At 43.6% G+C, this 23501-nt stretch overlaps 1 protein-coding gene across 2 annotated transcripts in view; it reads right to left on the bottom strand.

Moving 5' to 3' along the window:
• Window positions 1-23501, bottom strand: part of CLPTM1L (CLPTM1 like) — an 89993-nt gene that overhangs the window by 49877 nt on the left and 16615 nt on the right. For both annotated transcript variants that reach the window (XM_034761482.1, XM_034761481.1), the window contains exons 6-7: window positions 21988-22105; window positions 16689-16783 (exon numbers count right to left, since the gene is read on the bottom strand). In XM_034761482.1, coding sequence (XP_034617373.1) covers window positions 16689-16783; window positions 21988-22105 — 213 coding nt within the window. The remainder of the gene's footprint in view (window positions 1-16688; window positions 16784-21987; window positions 22106-23501) is intronic.

Here is a 23501-nt window from a genome sequence, read left to right as displayed (position 1 = left end):
ATGAGTTAACTGCAATTATAATAATAATATTATAATAATAACAGCCCAACTTATCTCCTGAATCATGAGATTGAATATACCTTCCAAAATTTGTTAAGCATTATCTAGTATAACTCCGGATATTCTTGTTAGCCATGTAAGTGTCCAATCCCTTTATGAATCTTGGTAATTTTTCAGCCTCAACAACTTTCTGTGGGTTCTACTGTAGATTCAGCTCATAGAAGAAGTTATTTCTATTAGTATTACACCTCCACCTCCTTGAATGATGTTATCTACATCAACAGAAGCACTCTTTCATTGACATAGCTGAATCAACACTGGGGGTTTGGCCAGCATGGCTATGTTGGTCAGTACATTATATTCACACTCCTGACTGACACAGCTATGTTGAAATAACTTTTAAGTTTAGATGAAGCCTAACATTTTACCATGTGTTGGCTAACTCAGATAAAAAAATACTTTCCTCATGAAGACAAGGCTAAAACTTCAAATGCACTAATGGGCTGGATTAATAATACTTAGTATTAAAAAAATTAGGACAGGTATTACCACTTGAGTGGGTTTTTATAGCACCAACTAGTAGTTGAAAACCCATGTTGTCGTAATGGCTTTTCACTAGAATAAAAAATGGCTGAGAGCTAAAAAAACTGCATGATATTTGACTACAAATCCCAATGATTGAACCAGGTGTTATTCTAAATAAAAAGCACTAAACCGTGCTTGTGGCTGTTTCCATCACTTCATACTTACACAGACATTTTCAGCTTCCGAGTGATGTTTGTGGTTATTATATGCGCTGATTGTGTTGTGCTGGGAAAGTTGTGTGGACCTGTGCAGGGGGCAGATGAGGAGTGTGTGCTGCAGTGAGGGAAAATGTGTATTTGGGATTATTGTGTGCTGCAGCATGGGTGTGGCAGTCAGGCCAAGTAATCCACTATCTGTGCAGTTTCCTTCATACAACCAATGGTAAAATGCTTTATGTATCAAAATAGAATTTAATGACTTTGCTAAACTGATCACTAATAGAAGCAGCAATTTAAGTATGAAATCCTTACATTAACTAGAAATTATTTAGCATCTTGAGCAACTCCTCATACAACTCAGAAGAACAAGAATCACCTCTTCAAAGAAGTTGTCCTTTCTCAATCTTGAATAACTATTCCTGTATGAACACTTTAAGACTTATTTAATTTTAAAAGACTACTTTAAGAACTAAGATGTTTTATACAGAAAATAAAAGTATGTATTTTTTGAAATCAGAATTTCAATTCCTGTTGAACCCTGATGAAATTAAGAACTCTCTCAGAAAATGGAAGAGACTTTAAACTCTTCAAATATTATCAGAGACTTTCCCACAAAAAAAACAAAGGCAATTAGAAGTGTTGCATATTTATTAAGTAGACCGCATATTCACAAGACAAAGATGTCAAGATAACTAACCTCCAACAGCACTGAACCAATGAAAGGATGAGAGCATCCAATTTTAAATCTAGACAAGATTGAAAGAAGTGTGTTTTCCTATGAATTCATGAAAGTAGAAAGGAAAAGAGTACAAAAACTCTGATGTGATCCTGAAGCAGCACACTCTTGTCTACTACCTACTCAACTTCAACAGCACTCAACACAACTCATCCTGTTTATCTTTGAGAGCAAACTGCTACAGACAGCTAAAAAGGCAAACAGCAGCCACACAACAGTAGCAAAAAGCAACCTTCTAGCCCAGTTGACATCATTAAGACTTCAGTACAATATGAAAATAGCTAGAGAACTGCCAAGATTAAAAAACCTTGTGAAATGATTTTATTGGAATATTGAAATTTTGAAATTTTATTGTAACATATTAGCAGCTTCTCCTATTAATCACCACTTCATTAGACCATGTATTCTTGGAAAGGAAACGGGCTGAATATTGGTAAACAAAAATATAATGGGATTTAATTTGGATTTAAGATTCTTAATAATCACTAATTGGCCTTAAGACAACTCCTTAAATGGCTTCTTTTTTAAAAAATGATTTAAATACTTTCTTTGATTTCAGAGGATTTAGTTAAGACTACTTACATTGACCATTCATAAACCATTATCTTTAATAAACCAAACTGGACTTACCTGCCCCTAAAATTATTTTGCTCATCTATAAACAGTTTTAGTATATCTATGATATACTAAGACTGGACTCAGTTTGGAAAGTAATACTTTGGTCTTAACTTACAAAAAAATATAATATTTGTTAAAAACTTTCCAAAGAGGTGCACTCAGAAGAGACAGTAACAGAAGTAATCATTTATCATTTGTATTCGGTTTTATGTTGTCCTTTAATAATGCAAGAGATTTGATGGTTGATGATTTTGCTAGGATTTAGTGGTGATGTCTCTGAAGTATATAAAAGAACCCTTGTGACTAGAAGAGTGGGAGTCACATCCCTGAATTGGCAGAAAGAGAAATAATTAGGAAGAGAGAGCCTACCACTTCTTGTTTCTCTAGATATTTTTAGTAATTTTGGAGATAATTACTTAGCTCTCAGCAATTTGAAATACCTCTTTCCACCCCAAATGTCCCAAATACCTAGAACCTCAGAGAGGCAATGGCTGAAACTTCAATGAAGACATATTATTTATCACCCCAATATAATGTATTTTCATCGCTCTGCTGAACAGAACAGATAGAAACATTATAGGTTGACTTCCCATTGAAGGATAAATCGATGAAGTGTCTAGGTACTTTCTTAACATAGCTTCAGGTTTCAGAGTAGCAGCTGTGTTAGTCTGTATCCGCAAAAAGAACAGGAGTACTTGTGGCACCTTAGGCCTTGGCTACACTTGTGGATTCACAGCGCTGCCGCGCTACTCACCAGCAACCACACATCACTGAACAAAAACACTGACCCAGGAACCTATCCTTGTAACAAAACCCGATGCCACATATCTGTCCACATATCTATTCAAGTGACATCATCATAGGACCTAATCACATCAGCCATACCATCAGGGGCTCGTTCACCTGCACATCTACCAATGTGATATATACCATCATGTGCCAGCAATGCCCCTCTGCCATGTACATTGGCCAAACCGGACAGTCTCTACGCAAAAGAATTAATGGACACAAATCTGACATCAGGAATCATAATACTCAAAAACCAGTGGGAGAACACTTTAACCTGTCTGGCCATTCAATGACAGACCTGCGGGTAGCTATCTTACAACAGAAAAACTTCAAAAATAGACTCCGACGAGAGACTGCTGAGCTGGAATTGATATTCAAACTAGATACAATCAACTCAGGATTGAATAAGGACTGGGAATGGCTGAGCCATTACGAACATTGAATCTATCTCCCCTTGTAAGTATTCTCACACTTCTTATCAAACTGTCTGTACTGGGCTAGCTTGATTATCACTTCAAAAAAATTTTTTTCTCTTACTTAATTGGCCTCTCAGAGTTGGTAAGACAACTCCCACCTGTTCATGCTCTCTGTATGTGTGTACATATATCTCCTCAATATATGTTCCACTCTATATGCATCCGAAGAAGTGGGCAGTAGCCCACGAAAGCTTATGCTCTAATAAATTTGTTAGTCTCTAAGGTGCCACAAGACTCCTGTTCTTTTAACATAACTTGTTTATTTTTCCACTGTATACACCAGTCTGAACAGAGGTTGTCAGTCAAAATAAGCAGGCAATCCTCTTTCAGGAATTTCAGCCAAAATACTTAATATACCTATAGGAGCAATTTGGCCCCAAGAACATATTTTAGTTAAGAGATTAAGGCAGAGAGCCAACTCTCACTGTTTGCCATAACTTTGGGAAAAAAACAACAAAAATACAAGAATCTCTTTAAACACTGAACAGTGTTCAATCACTTTAAGATAAACAATTTGAGTGTAACTAACTGTGCTAGCTGGAGACTCCTGCCATGACAATACTGTTTCCATGGATGATGAAAGTTTAGGCTGAATCTGAACAATTTTCCTTGACAAAACTGACAATTTCCTCCCAACAAATATTCTTGAAGCTAGAATTTATGAAACTGTCCACAATCCAGAATAAATATGATCAAGGCTTTGTGGATGCTATGGAAGCAAAAACCCTTTTCTTGACCTCCCCACGTAACTACGGAATGAGAATCTGAGAAGTCTTTATGCTGCAATACACCAGTTTTGTTCCAATTCTTCTGCCACTAATATTCTAGCATCTTTCCTCTTACTTCAGTTGTCATCTGTTGTCACCACAATTAAGATGATCTGAATGATCAAAGCCAAGGTCATTGTGGATATATCTACACTGCAATGTAAGCCCAGGCTCAGACTCAGGCTTGAGAACAAACTCCACGTCCATCTACACACAAATCTCTGACTTGGGCTTGGACCTACAATCCTAGGACACTGCAGGAGTGGAGGGTTTAAACACTATTGCTTTGCAGTGCAGATGCAGGCCCTCTCTCTCCCCCAGACTCAGGTCCTTGGAACCCACAATGAGTATCCCACAGTCACATGGGCCAACTTCCTTTGTCTCCTCTATCCCATAAATCACCAATTGACTCCAGGGAACCAGAAGGAATCCTTCCCTTGTTGTAGTGCAGCAGTTTTCATTGACTGATGAGCTGCAAGCACACCACCTTCTGCAATTTGGAATGGAGACTGACCAGAAAAAGTCCTCCACAAAGCATGTTGCTTCGTGGCCACCGAAGCACAGCCAGATTTCAGTTAATCTCTGGCGCAAGGCCAGCAAAACAGTGGATTTTAGTAAGAGTACCAGGGGATGACTGTGCATATTAGCAAACAATGAAGAACGGTGATGCACGATGACCTGGTCAGCTGGGATGGCAAGCTGCTGGCCCCAGAATACAGCATGGCGACTGATGGGAGCCAGCAGCAGGTGCCAAATAAGACCAGCAAAGTGGTGCTGCTGACACTGGTCCCAGAGAAGGCTTTGCTGCAAGAGCAACTGCAGTATATCCTGGGATCGTACTTTCTGACACTCTCCCCCTCAGAGAAACAGCTCGCCACAGAACCAGAAATGGAAGGGACAAAAGCCATCCCAGAGCTTGGTAAGTTTCTGGCTCCATTTGAATATTTATTAATATACACATTTCCCCTCTATGAACCAATGCAAATGGTATTACAAGCCCTGACTAGCAGCATATATCCACTAATGGCAACTGTATGCCAGCACCTCAACATCCTCCACCCCCTCCCTCCTCACACCATGTGGAGTTCAAAATGGCGACCAGGAAATGCAAACAGTAAAAAAAGCCTTTAAAAGTGAATTTTTATTGGAAAGGGGCACATTTTGGCTAGAGATTTCTGTTTCATAAAAATTATAACTTTATATTGCCATCCCCAGAAGTACACTGTTCTATAACCACTCACTGTAATGAGGCACCAGGAAACAGAACTGGGGAGAGAAGAGGTAGAAACATTTTCTAGTTACAAATCTAGTCCATTTCAATTAAATATAGTCATAGGTGACAAAATAATTTTTCCCAAACATGACTGAGGTTTGAAATTTTGTCCAGAAATGTGCCAGAAGGAGGGAGTAAGGAGAATGGTAGTTGAGTGCTGGGTGTTTGGATGCAAGTATAACGGGGTAAGCCATGTGGAAGCTAACACAGCATCCAATTGATTCCCTCATGAATCCTGAATGAATCCAGGGTGCTGATAGCTGTAAACTTTCCTTGTAGCAGGAACTCCAGCTAGGTAGTCACATTTTGGCGACACGTGCATTTTCCAGGGCCACCTTGGTATTTGATTAGCCCACTCCACTCGTAGATGTGCTGTTTAGTCACCATACATATGAATACTTTGATTGCACACACTGTTGGTTTCCCACTAGCAGCTTAGAATAACATCTCCCTTTGCCAGTTAGGCACCAAAAAGAACTGTTATGGAATGGCTGAAATGATATAGAAACCTCTTGTTGGGATGGTCAACTAACTTCTCCACCCCCACCCCCCCTCCGAACCCAAGCTGTTCTGCACTTTTTGGGAGATGGAGGTGGAAAAGCAGTCGGGATTTTTTTTATCCTTACCCTTATGTCTGCACTTCTGTCACTACAATTAACCTGACTGTGTCCAAGAACCTTCTGTGGTCTGTCACATCCCTCTCACAATATACTGAAGTTCAGTTTGGAAAAGTATCATTTTATGTCCTTGAAATTCCACAAGGACTTTTCCTGTGCTCCTGCACTGAGCTATTTGAGACAATAACTCTCTGTGTCTTGTCCTCAACCTCTACAGGCTACAGTACCTCCACCGCTTGCCCACAATGCAGCAGAAGCCTGTGTCAATGTACAGACTGTTCCAAGATGAAGCAGTTCCGTGACAAACTTTAGTTGAAGTTGTAGAGAGGGCTAACAAGCAGCTCCAGTACCAAAGACAGAGGAACTTATAGCTAGAGGAAAGGCTCAGCCTGGCTGCACAGCTTGAGCACAGAGCTTCAGTGCAGGAGCAGGCACTTGCTTCGCAGTTCCTGGAACAGGAATGGAGGATGACAGAGCTCAACACAAACAACTATTTGAGCAGCTGCTATCACGAATAGCTGCAAGAGTACTGGCTCCTGCTGCACATGCACCAGGGCCTGAGTCCCCTCCAAAGTACCCTGTGATGCCATCCTGGAACAGCTTGGACAACTCCATGGCTGGGTGGCCCATGCAATGGGCCCTAAGAGCAGCTGGGCAGAGCTGTGCCCATGCAGTGCTCCATATTGACCCCCTCACCCTCTCCCCCGGTGCCAAGTGTGCAGCAAACATGGAAAGAAGGGAAAGGAGAATGGAGAGGCTGGGGACATGCAACATTAGGGAGTTTCTGTCTTGTACATGTTTCACTGTTGGCATTTGTTTTATCTTGCTTTTTAAGGTTTTGGTGTGGTAGTGGCAGCTAGCGTGCAGGGCAATGGGTTAATTTTGTACTTTTCTAAAAAAATGTTTATAAATAAAGCTTTTTATTTTATCAAGGAAGTTTATCATACCATGTGTATTTCTGATGATAAATGGAAACACATGATCAGGGACAACTGGCAATTTATATACAAATACTATTCCTCATACACAATTAGATACATCAATCCATTCATCAATCAATCACACCATACTATGAATCACCCTCCTGCTCTCATCTGATAAGCGGTCAGGTCATTCCTAAGTATATTGCTTGGAGGGCGGAGAAACTGATTGACTTCCCTAACTTTTGCTGCCCGGGTGCACTTTCTGGATGACTACCAATTCAGCAGTCCATCACTGCCATGCTTCCATTCGGGGGGGAGAGGGCTCACCTCTGGCGTCATAGAGATTGTGAAGAGCACAGCAAGAAACAAGTAATGCAGATAGCATTGATGACACTGGCATCCAAACAGTTCTGTAGACATCTCTAATGGGATTTCAATCTGCCAAAAGCACATTCAACACCTGCTGAGAATGTAATTACACTTTCATTTGTCAGGGCCTCTCATATCCGTGTGGTTTCATAAGCCAAAGAAAAAGGAGGTACACGGGGTCCCCCAAAATAACTGTGGAGACAGTAACTCCATTTATGACAATGTCATTTGGTGCAAATAGTGTCCCAGCTTGTTAATAAATCTTGACTCGCACTTGATGAAAAACACAGGCATCATGAAAAAACTGTTACCTAACTTTCATAATTGTTGTTCTGTGAGATGTGGTGCTCATGTCCATTCCATTCTAGGTGCACGCGCCCACGTATGCCATCAGAGATTTTTGCCTTAGCGGTAGGGCCAGCTGTGGCACCCTCTGGAGTGTCGCGCTCATGTGGCGTTACATCAGGTGCCGCCAGCCCTATACCTTCTCAGTTCCTTCTTGCAGACAACTCCGACAGAGGGGCAGAAGGGCAGGTAATGGAATGGACATGAGCAACAGTTACGAAAGGTAGGTAACAGTTTTTTCTTTGAGTGCTTGCTCATGTCGATTCCATTCTAGGTGACTCACAAGCAGTATCAATGGAGGCGGGCTTGGAGTTCACGGTCTTGCAGCTTACATCCCTGCTCTGCCAAAGCCAGTGTCATCCCGAGCTTGCTGGGTAAGCGCACAATGAGATGCAAACGTGTGGATGGTACTGCGCCAGGAAGGCAGCTGATGACGCCTGCGCCCTAGTCATGTGAGCCATCACCATCACCGGTGGGGGCACCTTTGCCAACTCATAACAGTAGTGGATGCAGGCTGTGATCCACGACGATATTCTCTGGACAGACATTGGGCAACCCACTGTGACAACCTGACACCCCAATATTCATCACTGTCATATAATTAGGATAGGCCTTTGTGACATTACACCCCATATTCTTCATAGAAATGTTATGATATGAATATGGCATAACTAAGATTTCTTTTATGCAATATGGGTATGTGAGATATCACTGAAAATGTTATGATCTACTGAATGTGTTTATCCAATTAGTATGGATGTATCATTTCTGTAGCTGAAGTTAGGAATATTGACATTGTAACACTTATAACTGTGTGCGTGCTTGGGGGAATGCCCACCACTCAGTAGGCAATCAGCATCAATGGGCCATTAGGAAAAACAGTAAGACTTGGAAGATACTAATCTCCCGCCTTCCTGAGAAGCTTCTAGGGTTGCTGCTTTGACACGATAGGGTCACTTTGTACTAGACCCCCATATTGGGGTTTCAGTGTTTTTCCATTCAGACTGGGAAACAAAAGATTCCTGCTCTATGTAAATTCTATTTAAGGCTGGGAAGTCAATCAGGACTCTTGTCCATTGCCTCCCCCTCCAAGAAGGAAGATTGCTAAAAACACCTGAAGGGAATGGCAGGGGCTGAGTCCAGTCTGTAAAGAGAAATAACTGGAACTCTAAGCTACAGAAACTCTGCAACCTGCCTACAACAACATTTAGGATGATAAATTACATTTTGTAACCTGTTTCTTGAGTGTATTAAGCTTAGTTTGTGTGTTTTGTTTTATTTGCTATCCCTTATAATCACTTAACATTTACATTTGGTAGTTGTTAAACTTATTTTTTATTACAAATCCCAGTTTGTACAATTCATATGGGAGTGGCTGGGTGGGAGGAAGCATCTCTCTCCACATTGAGAGGGCAAATTTTTATGAGCTTGTGCTGTGCAGATCTCTCTATGCAGCACAAGACATTATTATTTTGGGTTTACACTCAAAAGGAGGTGTGCACATGAGTGCTGAGTAAATTCCCGAGCTGAATCTTCCCACACAGAGTGATTTCAGTCTGTATCTGCCACTGGGTGAGGCCTTACCTGTGTGTGTGCTAGAGAAGGCTTGAGGGCCTGGTACAGCTAGGACAGGGTGAGGAAACCCAGGCTGGTGGAATAGGTGGAACCAGTGGGACTCCAGCACATCAGATGGCATCCCAGATGGGGGGAGGGGAGGGGGTCCAAACCCATCACAACCTTATACAAAGTATACCTTATGAGGTGTCATTCTAAAAGTCTTGATCTGCTAGATCAGGGGTCAGCAACCTTTCAGAAGTGGTGCTGAGTCTTCATTTATTCACTCTAATTTAAGGTTTCGCATGCCGGTAATACATTTTAATGTTTTGAGAAGGTCTCTTTCTATAAGTCTATAATATATAATTAAACTATTGTTCTATGTAAAGCAAATAAGGTTTTTAAAATGTTTAAGAAGTTCATTTAAAATTAAATTAAAATGCAGAGCCCCCTGGACCGGTGGCCAGGACTCGGGCAGTGTGAGTGCCACTGAAAATCAGCTTGCATGCCACCCTGGGCACATGTGCCATAGGTTGCCTACCCCTGTGCTAGATAGTAATATCTCATTGGATTGTATGTGCTATGGTCGTATGTGAAGTTATGAAGTTTGGCTATGTATGTGTTACTGAAACATGTTGTGAGGTTGAAAACACCCACAAGCAGCTTTTTAGGTATGACACTAAAAAGGCCAAACAATGCTAATGGCTTTTTGTGGAAATGCTTGCAAGCACAAGGGTTACCCCGGGAACTGTGTACCACAGAAACCTCTGAGACACAGCACTACACAATGGGAACTGTTTGACCCAGGTCACAGCAAATGAGTTTTCCAGCAAGTGGGGAGAAGATATAAGAGGGGAAAAATGACATCATGGGGGCAACCCACTCTCCCTACACCACCACACCTGGAAACACCTGAGGAACAAAGATTGAACTGTGGGAAGTGATGGATCTTTAGCCTATGTATGAAAATCTGGGAAAGCCCTGGCAACTTGTGCCATAAGCCCCTGCCAGCCTGTTTATCACTCAGGGTGAGAATTTGCTAATTTAAATCCTACTTATCTAGTGTGTTAAGCTCAGTTTGTGAGTTGTTTATTTACTATGGTAATCTGCTTTGATCTGTTGGCTATCCCTTATAATCACTTAAAACAGGGGTAGGCAACCTTTCAGAAGTCGTGTGCCAAGTCTTCATTTATTCACTTTAATTTAAGGTTTTGCGTGCCGGTAATACATTTTAACGTTTAAAAGGTCTCTCTCTCTAAGTCTATATTATATAACTAAACTATTGTTGTATGTAAAGTAAACAAGGTTTTCAAAATGTTTAAGCTTCATTTAAAATTAAATTAAAATGCTGATCTTACGCCGCCAGCCCGCTTCCAGCCTGGGACCCCAGACCTGGGGGAGTTTTCAGGGGTCAGGGCAGAGAGCTGGGTGTGTGTGGGGGGTGCAGGGCAGAAGGCTGTGTGTGGGGGAATGTGGGGCGGTTCAGGGCAGAAGGCTGGGTGTGTGTGGGGGTGCAGGGCAGAAGGCTGGGGGTGTAGGGGGTTCAGGGCAGAGGGCAGTAGGGATGTGGGGGGGTTCAGAGCAGAAGGCGGGGGTGGTTCAGGAGTCAGGGCAGAGGACAGTGGGGGTGTGGGGCATTCAGGGGTCAGGGCAGAGGGCTGGGGTGGGGGTGCAGGGCAGAAGGCTGGGTTTGGGGGGCGTTCAGGGCAGAAGGCTTGGGTGCTCGGCTTGTGGGTGTGCTCCCAGCCCCCTGCCCTGAGTGGCTCAGGGCAGGGGGATGGAAGGGATATGCCCTGTTCCACTCCCTTCCCCAAGCCCCCGTCCCTACCTCTTCTCTGCCTCCTCTACGGAGCAGGGAACACGCTGCCACTCGTCCCCCTCCCCCTCGCAAGGCACAGCAAAGGAGAGGAGGAGGGGCAGGAAAGTACCACGCTGGGGGAAGAAGCAGGGGAGGGGGAAAGCTTGAGTGCTGCAGTACCAAGCTTGTGCCTCCTGACCCCGCAGTGGAGAGCGGTGGGGCTGAGGGCTGGTGCCCCTCCTCCACACCGCTCTCCCCCGCGGGGGCAGGAGACAGAAGCTTGGTCTTGCGGCAGCCAAGCTTCCCCCCTCCCCCACTTCTTCCCCCATTGTGGTGCTTTCCTGCCCCTCCTTTCCCTCTCACCGGGCAGGCAGCAGCGTGCCACTCAAAATCGGCTTGCGTGCCGAGTTTGGCACGTGTGCCGTAGGTTGCCGACCCCTGACTTACAATCTACCTCTTGTACTTAATAAACTTGTTTTTGTTTTAAACCCAGTTTGTGAAATTAATAACTGCCGTGTGCGTGTGTGGGGAAGAACGGGAAAGCTTTGAGGGAGAGGGTGAATTTCAATTAGCTTACGCTGTACAGTTCTCTGTGCAGTGCAAGACAATACAACTTTGGGTTTACTCTCCAGAGGGGGAGTGCACTTGAATGCTGGGCAATTCCTTAGCTGAGCTCTCCCATGCAGAGCTGATCTCAACATCTGTGTGAATATAGCTGCAGCTGGGTGTCTCTCTACCTGTGTGTGTGCTGGAAGGGGGCTTGAGAGACTATTACAGCAGCACAGAGTAAGGGGAACCCCGGCTGATGGGACAGGTGGGCTCAGTGGTATCTCAATTCCAAGTGGCACCGTGGGGGGAACCCGTCACACCTTCATCCTGTCTGCAACAGCAACGAACAACGGCATTGACTTACGGGACAGCTTCGTTCTATTTATGTAGAAGGCCAGCACCTTAGAAGGGCTAAGTTGTGTTGAAACTAATAACTCTGGCTGCTGAGCTCACCCAGGAGGGCTCCACAGCCCAGATCCGATGCATCTGAAAGCAGGGTAAGCGAAGGGCACGGGGTTGCGAAGGGAACTCCTTGCAGCACTGACTTGGGATCCAGCCACCAATTCAGGGACAAAAGGATGTGGTTCAGCACCATGACCACTCGGTCCAGGGTGTGCCTGCTGGAGATATAGACTGAGGACAGCCATGCTTGCAGAGGCCATAGATGAAGTCAAGCATGGCTGACCACGTACGTGCATGCAACCATGTGGCCAATCAGTCGCAGGCAGGTGTGGGCCATGGTGAGCAGATGGCTCCTTACATGGGAGATCAGGTCCAACATAGCCTGAAAACGTGCTTCCAGGAGGAAGGCCCTGGCTTGTGTGGAGTCAAGAACCGCTCCAATAAACTCTATGCATTGAACTTGATAAACACAGAAAAGTCCATGTTAACACATCAGGACCAGGTCGCAGCAGGTGGAATGCACCAGATCGAGGCTCTTCTGCTCCTCACTACCGCCAGAGAGGGAGGCTTAGGGATGGGCACAGGCTCTTCCACTGCAACCTCTGAATGCGCCCCCGGCACTGAGCCCGGTGCCACCGACGAGTGTTCCGATGCGCTGACCAAACAACGCTGTGAAGGGGGCAGTCTCATGACCGGTACGCCCCATGTGCTCTAATGAGGCCACTACGCTGGCCACTGGCCGTGCTGCCACTGCAGTGCCACCACCGACAGCGTGGGTTCCAGTGCCCAATCCCACCAGTGGGGCCTGTGCGATGGGCTGAACTGTCCCTCCGGGCCAGCGGAATCACTTTCCAGTGACCAGGAAGGGGCCGTTGACACCTGGGTTTGTTTACTGGTCATGGCTACTGATGACCAGATGCGGGAAGACCAGTGTTGGTGCTAGGAAGACTGGTGCCGAGATGGGGAACACACTGTGCCGGTGATTGGGACTGACGTCGAGAGGACGACAAACAAGAGGATGACCGGTGCCGGGAATAGCATAGAGAGTATCAGGTGAGTGATGCTGAGGGGATCTGGACGCTAGTCTGGGCAACCACTGACGAGTCTCAGACCTGTCCTGGGATCCTCGGCGCGGTGGAGAGGAACGTCACCCCCTCTCCAGTGACCATCAGTTTTCCCCCAATCCTTGAGGGGTCTTGGCGGCTGGTTTGCTCTCTTGGGGAGCCTTAACAGAGTCCTGCGACACCAGAGTTGTCATGGGAGTATGTGGAGACTGTGCTCTCTCTGTGCTTGGGAGGACAACGGTGCTGGCAGGGGCATGGAACCTATACCTTTCCCAGAAGTCGGTGACGGACTGTTGAGGGCGCTAGAGGCTCCACCCAGGGAGGCAGGACGACATGGCTCCGGAGTAAGCTGGCGGCCAGGCACAGGTCCCTTGGCCGATGACTCTTGGGCCTTCTTATTCAGAGCCGGGGAGCTGTGTCTTTTTGCTTTCTTTTTTGGCACCAGCAATGGTGACTGGTGCCGGCGGAATGCTGCGCACAGAGGCCGAAGCGCTCGGTGTGAACTGTCTGCATGGCTTGGAAGCTGGGCGAAGGGAGGACTCCATCAGGAGGGCCCTGAGACAAATATCCCGCTCCTTTTGAGTTTGGGGATGAAAGTTCTTACAGATCCGGCACCGATCCTTAACATGTGATTCCTCCAAGCACTTAAGACAGCTGTTATAGGGGATGCTAATAGGTATAGGCCTGTTGCAATCTGAGCAGGGCTTTAACTCGGGAGATCGGGGCATGCCCCGCCTGGGGTGATGTCCCCACTGGGACCCTAACTACTACTAACAACTACACTTAATTAAGTAGTTAACACTATGCACAAATTATTTACAAAAGGCCCTACATCACAAAGTTCGCAAGAGGAAAAAATGCTAGCCTTTGCTAGACAAGAAAAGGTGCTCCAACTAACCACTAAGAACGAACTGAGAGGACATGGGGCTGGCAGCGGCTGATATAGTGCCGCATGAGCACGGCACTCCAGAGGGCGCCAGAGCTGGCCCTACGGATACCACTAAGGCAAAAATCTCCGACGACCATGCACGTGGGCGCACACACACCTAGAATGGAATCAACATGAGCAAGCACTCAAAAGAATTTTCCCAAAGTAATCTACATTGACATTCATAAATCGACCTCTGTGGTCCACGAGGCATTGACTAACAATGGAATACTGCAGTTTACGTACTCATGTGCCCTTTGAGGAGGGCAAACTATAGGCACTAGTCCCATTAATGGCCCTCGTGCATTTTGGAAATACATTCTCTAAAAGCCAGCAACTTCAAGAATATCTTTTATACTTGTCCCCTCAGGGTAAAACCACACACACCTGAATGCCTCAGAAGCCTACATCCCCACTGTTCCCACAGTCTACTTTCCAATCCCAGACTAGTTGGCAATGGACCTACAGCAGTGTGGGGTAGCCAGCTTCCAGAGGGTTATAGGAACCGACTGGCATGGCCACCCTCATGCACGTGTCTTTAGGGAGGGTCAGGAGAGGCTGTATCTTTCTTCATGTGAAAGTTCTGGACCTACTACTGGTCATCCCAGATCTGCAAAATGTTTTGGACTCACCAATCTGAGCTTGTGGCCCTGCTCTAGAAGTGCCAGTAGGGGGTATCCATGGCTATCCCGAGACTCATGAGCAGCAGCATCCAGTTCAAGTCTGCCATGTCTGTATCCTGCTCCTCCTGCTCCATCAGAAGTTCTCTCAGGCACCTTTGATTGGTCAGAAAATGCTGCTGAAATGTCCACCGTCTCACAGAATTTCTGCCCATTTCTTGAAACAGCAAGAGAAATTCTTCAAGTGGCACCTCCTTGATATTGCTGGCTCTGGTTGCTGAGAGCACACAGACAAAACAATGGCTTGGCAAGATGTTTGCAGGATGGTCAAACTTCCTGTAACGTGCAGGGTGGATCCCAGACTGCATCACAGTCAAAGAGCTACAGAGGCCATGTTTTGCAAAGGCGCTATTAAGTCTGGGATGTGGTTGGTTGGAATCTGGTCTGCATGATACAGTGTGGACGCCAGAGCCCTGGGTTCAAACCCAGGTTAGAAAATTCTTTACTTAGGGTTGATAATCAATGTAGATGGCTTAAACCCTGGGTTCTCTAACCTAGGGTTCACTGACTTGAGTCCCACTAACTCTGGGCTTACATTGCAGTGCAGACAAACCCTGATAGGCCACTTTCTTCAGCAGCTGCTGAGTAGCTTAGGGAGGAATAGCAGCAGTGTGGTAGCCTGAAATGCCATGCAGAAGTTTGGCCATCTATATACCAGGTTATATAGAGTGGACAAACTAGCCACCAAAAGCTTGGGAAGGTGAGGTGGAGATTCTTCCAGAGTGCTGCTGGAGACCTGCATGTTGTCGGAGCCATTGCCCCAAGACTGGAAGTATAACAATAGCCTGAGTTGACTCTGGTCAGTCCCACGAGGACAGGCAATATGAGGAGCACCCTCACTGCACATTTCTGCTGCTGAAGGAATATGGGCAAATGAATAATAAAGATATTTTTCTTCAATGTTTTGCTCCATTAAGAATTAAAGTCATCTGCTTGGAAATAAGCATCTTGCTGGAAGCAACAAGGTGCAGGTGCTTCATGGGTAGGGTAATGATCTCAGATGACTGGTCACTACATCAAAATGGAATAGTAGAATAGTTGGCCCATACTGTTAAATGGATAGGTGCAGAAAGAATTTTACTATTGGAGAATGAGTTCAGACAGTCACATGAGAGATAGAACAGTGTTTCAGAGGAAGAAAGAAAGCATGACCACCTGGTGAAGGCCTAATGACAGTTTTATGAATTTGTAAGGTTTGTTGCTGAGCCATGAAACAGTAAAGAAAATCTCAGAGCAGAAAATCTGAGTCAGCATTCATATGCAATGATTTTCAGGTTTTAATTTAACTCAGGTTAAATAAAGAAATTGACACTACATTATTTCACTTAAGAGTTAAATATTTTTACATGTCAATTAAGAATTTTATAGAAAAGTTGATAATTTATAAACTAATAATTCTTTCCAGGAGATAAAATTTTTATTTCTAACAATCAGACAAATATCAATTGTATCTTTAACCCTTCACTGATTTCTAATTACAGTCTACATTAATTTTTAAACCAATATGTATATTCAACAGCAGATCAAGTTGCTGTTTTGTTATGAGGATGGGTGATCAATTTTCAGTGCTGGCTGCCAGCCAGCTTGCAAATAAGAATTCCACTGTCCATTGAAGTCATTAACCTTTCATTATCCACTGGTGAAGTGTGATCCACAAACAGCCCAGGTAAGAGGATAGCCAGACACACAAGGAAATGTAGAAATTCTCTTTCTGGGAAGGACTGGACAGGGTGGGTTTAACCCCTAATTTTGAAATTGGATTTGGGAGTAGAAATCAGTTTTTCTGGCCTAAATTTAAAAACATATTGCATAGATGTTCCCTTGCAGAACATGACATTTTGCTATTGAATTTTCTATTTGTATTTATGAAGGAAAAATTGGCATAGCATATTATATATATATATATATATATACACACACACACACACACACACATTTCCAAAAACAATTATTGGTATTTAGAGAAATGAGAGTGTCAATTCTCAAAGTACCTTTACTTTTATTATTTACTTATACTTAAGTGTATACTGTTTAAAAACAGCAAGTGATCCACTTACATGGAATGCTGCTACAAAGAATGTCAAAGCCAAAAAGTATAGGTTAGTATCCACAAAAATTCCTTTTACTTCATCTGCATCCTTTTCTGAAAAGCCTGGAAGAAAGAGTAGGTAAAATGTGAAAGTACCAAAAAATTAGTGTTCTAGATATTAGTATAGTAGATTCAAGTATAAAGGACACCCTTTTTAAGTGACACAAGTTTTAATAATAATAATAAAAAATAATAAAAAACTGATAAATAATAAAAACCAGATGCTAGCTTTGCTGACAAAAAATCAATTTTTGTACGTTTTACCTAAAAACATTTTGAGCTAGTAATTTATAAGATATTGATCTTGACCAGTCACTAAATTTGGTCCTACAAGAGTTTGTCTAGTCTTTAAAATCAGCTCCAAAATGAATAAGGAAAGGGGAAGCTTGGCAACTAACATTTTATACACCTATATGCCACAAAGCTTTTGCTGACTGTAATAAGGTGTCATTAATCAGGAAGGCAACCCTTCCCAGAATTGCTGCCTGAAGAATATTCAGAGATTCCAAGGCAGAAGGGACCATTGTGCTCATCTAGTCTGACCTCTTGTATAACACAGGCCACAGAACTTCCCCAAAATAATTCCTAAAACATAGCTTTTAGAAAAACATCCAATCTTGATTATAAATTGTCACTGATGGAGAATCCTAGTGTAGACCTGCCCAAAGTAAGTCCTGGTAAGATTTAAAATCCTCTGGGAGGGAAGACAAGGAATCTGGGATTACAGAGTTGTCCGGGAAAGGAGAGGATGGGACTGCTGGCATTACTTGGGGTAGAGGTTGCTCCTTTGGCAAAGGCTGCCCCAAAAAGAGGTGTCTCAAGAGGACAGACCTCCTCTTGCATCTGTAACAGAGGCCACTCTTGGGGCTGGTCCATCTCAGGATCAAGGGACTCGCTCTCTGGACTGGAGTAGAAATTTAGACCTCTTCAAGCAGGGAGTACCCCACAGGTCCCAAGGTGATCACTGTGTGAGAGAGTATGGCATAGGGGCTCAATACATTGAGGATGCCAAGGATCTGCCCTTACTGTTAGAACAGCTGTGCTCTTGGTGCAGACACTTTCCCTTTGCTGCCCATTGCAAGATCTTTGGGACTTTTCGCCAAGGCAAAGACCAACTGGATGACTCCATATTAGAGTAACAGAGGTCCTTGGGCACTCTTGGTGGCCACTCCGGCAGGACCACAGAATAGCCCAATTTATCCACAGTCCAATGAGAGAAGGGCAAAGTTGGTATCAGGGATGGGACTGTTGTCAGTATGAGAAAATCTTCCATGACAGTACCAAAGAGCACAACAGAATTGGGGGTTTCAAAGGGCACCTGTGTTAACTGAAATTAATGGTGACTAAACAGAGGACAGAGATGGCACCAAGGACAAAGGTGCTGCCCCACAGGCATCTACACCGAGGAAGGTGCCTGTGGTTTCACTGGTACCGAGGGCATCAACAGTAGCGGCCTCAACCCTGAGTCTGTAGAATTTGAGGGGCCTGAAACAGCTGGCAGTGCTGATAGTACACCCGCCTCCTGAGTAAGCAGGGAGGCTGGTACAGACAGGCAGAATAAGTCTGTTACTACCATATAGGCTTGTGGGATTGTTGATACCAAAAAGCAGTGACACCATAGGTACCAGACTCAATGGTTGTCCACCAGGTGAGCCTTGAGTCAGTGGTACAGTACTGGGAATCTCCAGCCTTGAGGTGAATTGATAGCTTGGCTGTACCCTGGATCTTTTGAATGTTGAGTAACTATCTTTGATAAAGATAGGACGACTCTCTCCTCAATTTTGAACATCCCTGATCTGTTTTGTAGGTCTCTTCTGGGAACACATATCGACCCCTTTCTCTTCGTGGGGAAGAGTCAGAGTCCAGGGGTCTGTCTACCAGCGTTGATGCGGAAGGTGGCTGGCTGAGGACTGCCAGTCCTGCTAGCGGAAGAGGGTCTTGGCGCTAGTGCAACTCATAGCCTGTTCCAACAAAAGCTGCTTCAGGTGAAGGTCTCTTGCAATCTGTGTTCTCCCAACAAATGATACATTCTCCTTAATGTGACTTTCACCTACACGCAGTAAGTGTAGGAGTCAACTGTTGGGAATAGAAAGTCCACCTAACAAGCAACGTTTGAAGGCCTGGACAACGCTGCATGCCCTATAGTGCTGAGCACCAGAAATTACTATAAGGACAAACTAAATTAGCTACAAACTATACTACACTACAGATACGATTAAAAATTCTTTACAAGAGAAGTCCCAGTGACAAGTGTGATGCAGAGAAAAAAAGCCATGAGAAGACTCGCACAGGGGGAGCTCCGACTAAGGATACTGGCGGTATGAAGGGACTGAGGGGGATTAGGGTAGCATCACCCTTATATTGTTTCAGAAGGGGCCAAAGGCAACACAGGGTGGGCGCGCCGTTCCAATAGGTACCATGGTGGGGAAAGTCTCCAACTCTGATACCCTCAGCACAAATGCACCTGAGTGAAATACCCATCTGCAACCACTCAAAGAATAAGCAATGTAGGTTATACCTACAAGATAGTGGACTATAATCCTCAAAAGTGACTCTGAAAAGGACTTAAGAAACGATGGTGGATAACCAACTGAACATATATTCCCAGCTCTAGCTAGAAGGGCTAACAATCAGACAAACAGGAATACTGAGGAGGGACATGATATCATCCCAGCATATGGCTCTTGTGAAACTATTGCATCTATCAGCATTTTAAATGGGATGATGAAAAACTGGAAAGAGTTCAGAGGAAAGCCACAAGAATGATCGAGAATCTGAGAAACAGGGCTTACAGAAAGAGATTTTAAGAAGGTCAATTGATCTAGTTTATTCAAAAGGTTAAGAGATGACAGTATATAAATACCAACACAGGGACAAGACACTGATACTAGAAGGTTCTTTAACCCAGCAGAAAAAGACAGAGATCCAATGGCAAGAAGCTGAAGTCAACGAAGTTCAAACTGAAAATAAAATGCACATTTTTAACTGTGAGGATAATCAACAGATTACCAAGGTTTGTGGTAAATTCTCCATCATTCAGTCTTTAAATTAAGACTGGATGTATTCAGAAAGATTAAACTACATCCAGTCTTAATTACTGAGCTAGATGCAGAAATTACTTGATGAAATTCTATGCTTTGTGTTATACAGATTAGCCTAGATCATAATTTTCCTTTCTGACCTTAATCCATGCCTTTCCTTTATCCTATATTTTCAGGAAAGGGGTTTTCTTACTGAACAGAATTTAAAGTTCCCAGTATTAGAGAGCCCTTTCTTAATGAGCAAATTTTCTTTTTAAATAAGGCAACTCAGAATGTTGTGGGACGATTGTACAGGGAAATTTCTGTGTCTTCTATACCCATTAAAGTTAGTTATTAAATGGGAAAGAGCCATCAAATCCTCTCAAGATAGGTGTATGGGATTTTAAAATGTTTCATACATATTTGTCCTGTTTCAACAAATCTATTGGAGTTGAAATATAAGATCATAATAGTAGTACTGGGCATCAGTGAAAACAAACTCCTAAATTTTGTTATCTTGAGATCTCTGAACTATAAAGAATGCATCAGATACTGATTCAGGTTTTGGTTTTGGATACTTTTTCTATTATTTTTAAGAGACAGAAAAAACCTTGAGAAGAATTCACTCCTTCACTGTTGGCCCTTTTATGCTGCTGTTGTAGTGCAGAAGACTCTTTACAGCCCAGATCTGGCTTGGGAAAGTCCTGCCTGCTGCAGGATTTGCACAGGGCAATTTATGCTGCCTATTATGCCTCTGCCACAAGTCCCAGGATAGGAGGCATGAAGAGGAACTTCCACCCATATGCAGCTGGGGACAGGCTACTTAAGAGACTCTGGGGACCACAATTGCAGCCCAGAACCAGGAATGTGAGAAGGTAGCTTAAATGTACTTTAGTTCTTCCTCTCCCAGAGATGCGAGTTTTGTGCAGCGCCTTTAGAAGATAGTGTAATAGAGCTGAGAGGTGAAAACATTATCTAACTCTCTGACGCTCCCTTTCACAAAAGCATAGATTTAGCATGCCTGGAATTTTGTGACTCTGTACAAATTTGCACAGCTACTCTTTGAGAAAGCATGCAAGTTTAGATGCTTTTTTCACAAATTATTTTAATAAAAAAATTGTCTCAACTGGAATGTTCACTTAAGAGATAACCTGGGGAAGCTGGTTAATTTACTCAGCTGCCCTTTACTTTCTATTTCTTTGTCCAGAATGGCTCTCCCTTTCTTTTTTACCTGCCTAAATTGTGTTACTTTAAAGAGATTTACAGTACTGACTTTTGAATCTGACCGTCTGAAGATACAAAACACAGAAAGTTTCTTATCAGTGTTATTCATTAAAACAAAAACCTCATGTATTATTTTTAATGAAAATATTTTATTGAATTTATGTTATAACAAAGACACAATTTTGAAAACTCTGCAAAAGAAATCCTGAGTAGAATGGCAGGCAGTGTACAGTTCCTGAAGCTGGTTGGCTGCACTGCTGTAGTGAGGCAGAAAAATTACTGGTGAGCAAAATACACCACAGACAGGGCAGAGTCAAGGGAATGGAGAAGACATGATTGGCCTGCCAATGACCAGTCTATCTGGAGGTTAAATGTTTGATTTCTAAAATTTCTACTCATTCTGGATATCCATCCCTAGCAGCTTAAATTCAGGTCTTAGGTACGCAACTCCAAATGAAGTCATTTGGAGAACGGAGGTATTTCTTAAGATTAGGATCTGTGTATCAAGTTAACTACTTGAGAACTGAGGTAATTTGAATTAAAGTAGGCTATAGAAGCATGAACTACCTCCCATAGTTTATCAGTCTGTTAGCAATAGGGCATTTCTTTTATGTATACTTTATTTTTAGCTAAGTGAATATAATGAAGTGCCATTTTTATTTAAGATTTTATTTTTCGGGAATTCAAGATAAAACATTTTTTAAAAGTATACTCCAAATAGTGACTTTTTTTTAAAAGCAGCACTTACGGACTTTCACATGCAAAAGCCCCTAACAACTAGTGGAAGGATCACTGCTCCCTTGCAATATTAGTCTCATCTGATTTTATTGCTTAATTTTAACCACAACATACTATATGTACAAACTCAAGATGTATATTGCAGAAACCCACAGATTTTTCTGATAGTGTGTCAAACAAGACAAAAGAACTACACCATTTTACAGTACTGTAAATGCAGTCAATATATAGTTTATAAATTAGAAGTTAAGAACCTGACCTTCTGCTGTGAAAAAGTAAACATACCAAACTGCTGCAGGGAGAACACTGCATCTTGCATGTGGATCCAAAATCGGAGCTTTCCAAGAGATATTTTATCGTATGACACTGTAAGAGGTAGCTCTGTCGTTGAACGGTTTATTATCTGCATTTGGACAGAAAATAGTCTTAACAACAAAGTTAATATACATACAAATGGGAATGCAAATGGAAACAACAGCTAATACTTAGGGGTTGTTTAATTTTCATAAAAAAAATCAATAAAGCAGTATTTAAAACACCATGTGTTAATATACTAAATGTGTAGTTTGTTCTATTGAGATTCTTATACAACCCTCATTCTGAAGCATCTAAGCACCTCTGATAAATGCATTAAGCAACATAACTAACATTTCCCACATGACTCATTCTCTCATCACCTCAAGAGGGGCGACTGGGTATGCAATGTTGTGTTTGTTTTGGAAGGGTCTCCATCTTACTTCCTTATGCATATGTGGGTCTGTCTTGTTGCCTGGGAGCAGGCAGATCTCTGATCTTAAGGGTTTGTCTACACTACCTGCCAGATTGGCGGGCAGCGACCAATCCAGAGGGGATCCATTTATTGCGTCTAGTATAGATGGGATAAACTAACCGCCGAGTGCTCTCCTGTCGACTCCCGGTACTCCACTAGAACGAGAAGCGCAAGCGGAGTCAACATCAGGAGAGCATCAGCTGTTGACTTACCGCAGTGAAGACACCATGGTAAGTAGATCTAAGTATGTCAACTTCAGCTATGCTATTCACATAGCTGAAGTTGCGTATCTTAGATCAACCCCGCACGGTAGTGTAGACAAGCCCTGAAACTATTGCCTTAGTGAGGTAATAATCTAACACAGTGACTGGGTTATGATGTCTTCTGTATAATAATTCAGTGTCAACTATGGGGTTAGGAATGGGCAATTTGAAGCTAACAAGGTCCCTCCCCCACATTCTCCCCTACCATTTGAAGTTGCTGCCCATTTCCCACTTCTCTGGTCCTGGCCAGATAGAGGGACATGACTCCCACACACAACCCCATCTCTCTGGGCTATGGTTGAGAAGGAATGTGTCTCACAAAGTGGGGAGAGAGGGGAATGGGGCAGCAGCAATCCTACCCCCACGAACTAAGGATTCCCATATGTAAGCGTAGATCTGGGTCCCCCGCCCCTGTATGGAATCAAGTCTGAGGCCTTCTCCATGTCCCATGTCTGTGCTGTGATCTGGAGGTCCTGTGACCCTCTCCCTAACTCCCCATGTGAACCATCATCCAGAGGATCCTGAGCCTCTTCCCCCACCCCATCTGCTAGTTGTGATATTAAGCACCCGCGGTGGAGGAGACATGACAACCCACTGAGATTAATGAAGCAATTCACACCTCTCAGAACTATCATTTCAGGCTGTATTCATCTCCATGGGGTGTTCTCATTCATTTAAGAACATCTGGGCCCCTTCATATCTCTTGAGTGTGCTATACTGCAGAAGAATGTATAGAGCCTCTTCCCCGAACATTAGACACGTAGAGA

This window comes from Trachemys scripta, chromosome 2 (assembly GCF_013100865.1).
Source record: "Trachemys scripta elegans isolate TJP31775 chromosome 2, CAS_Tse_1.0, whole genome shotgun sequence".
Classification (NCBI taxonomy): domain Eukaryota; kingdom Metazoa; phylum Chordata; order Testudines; family Emydidae; genus Trachemys; species Trachemys scripta.
The sequence above is the reverse complement of the archived record's forward strand: the minus strand, read 5'-3'. Positions and strand labels throughout refer to the sequence as shown.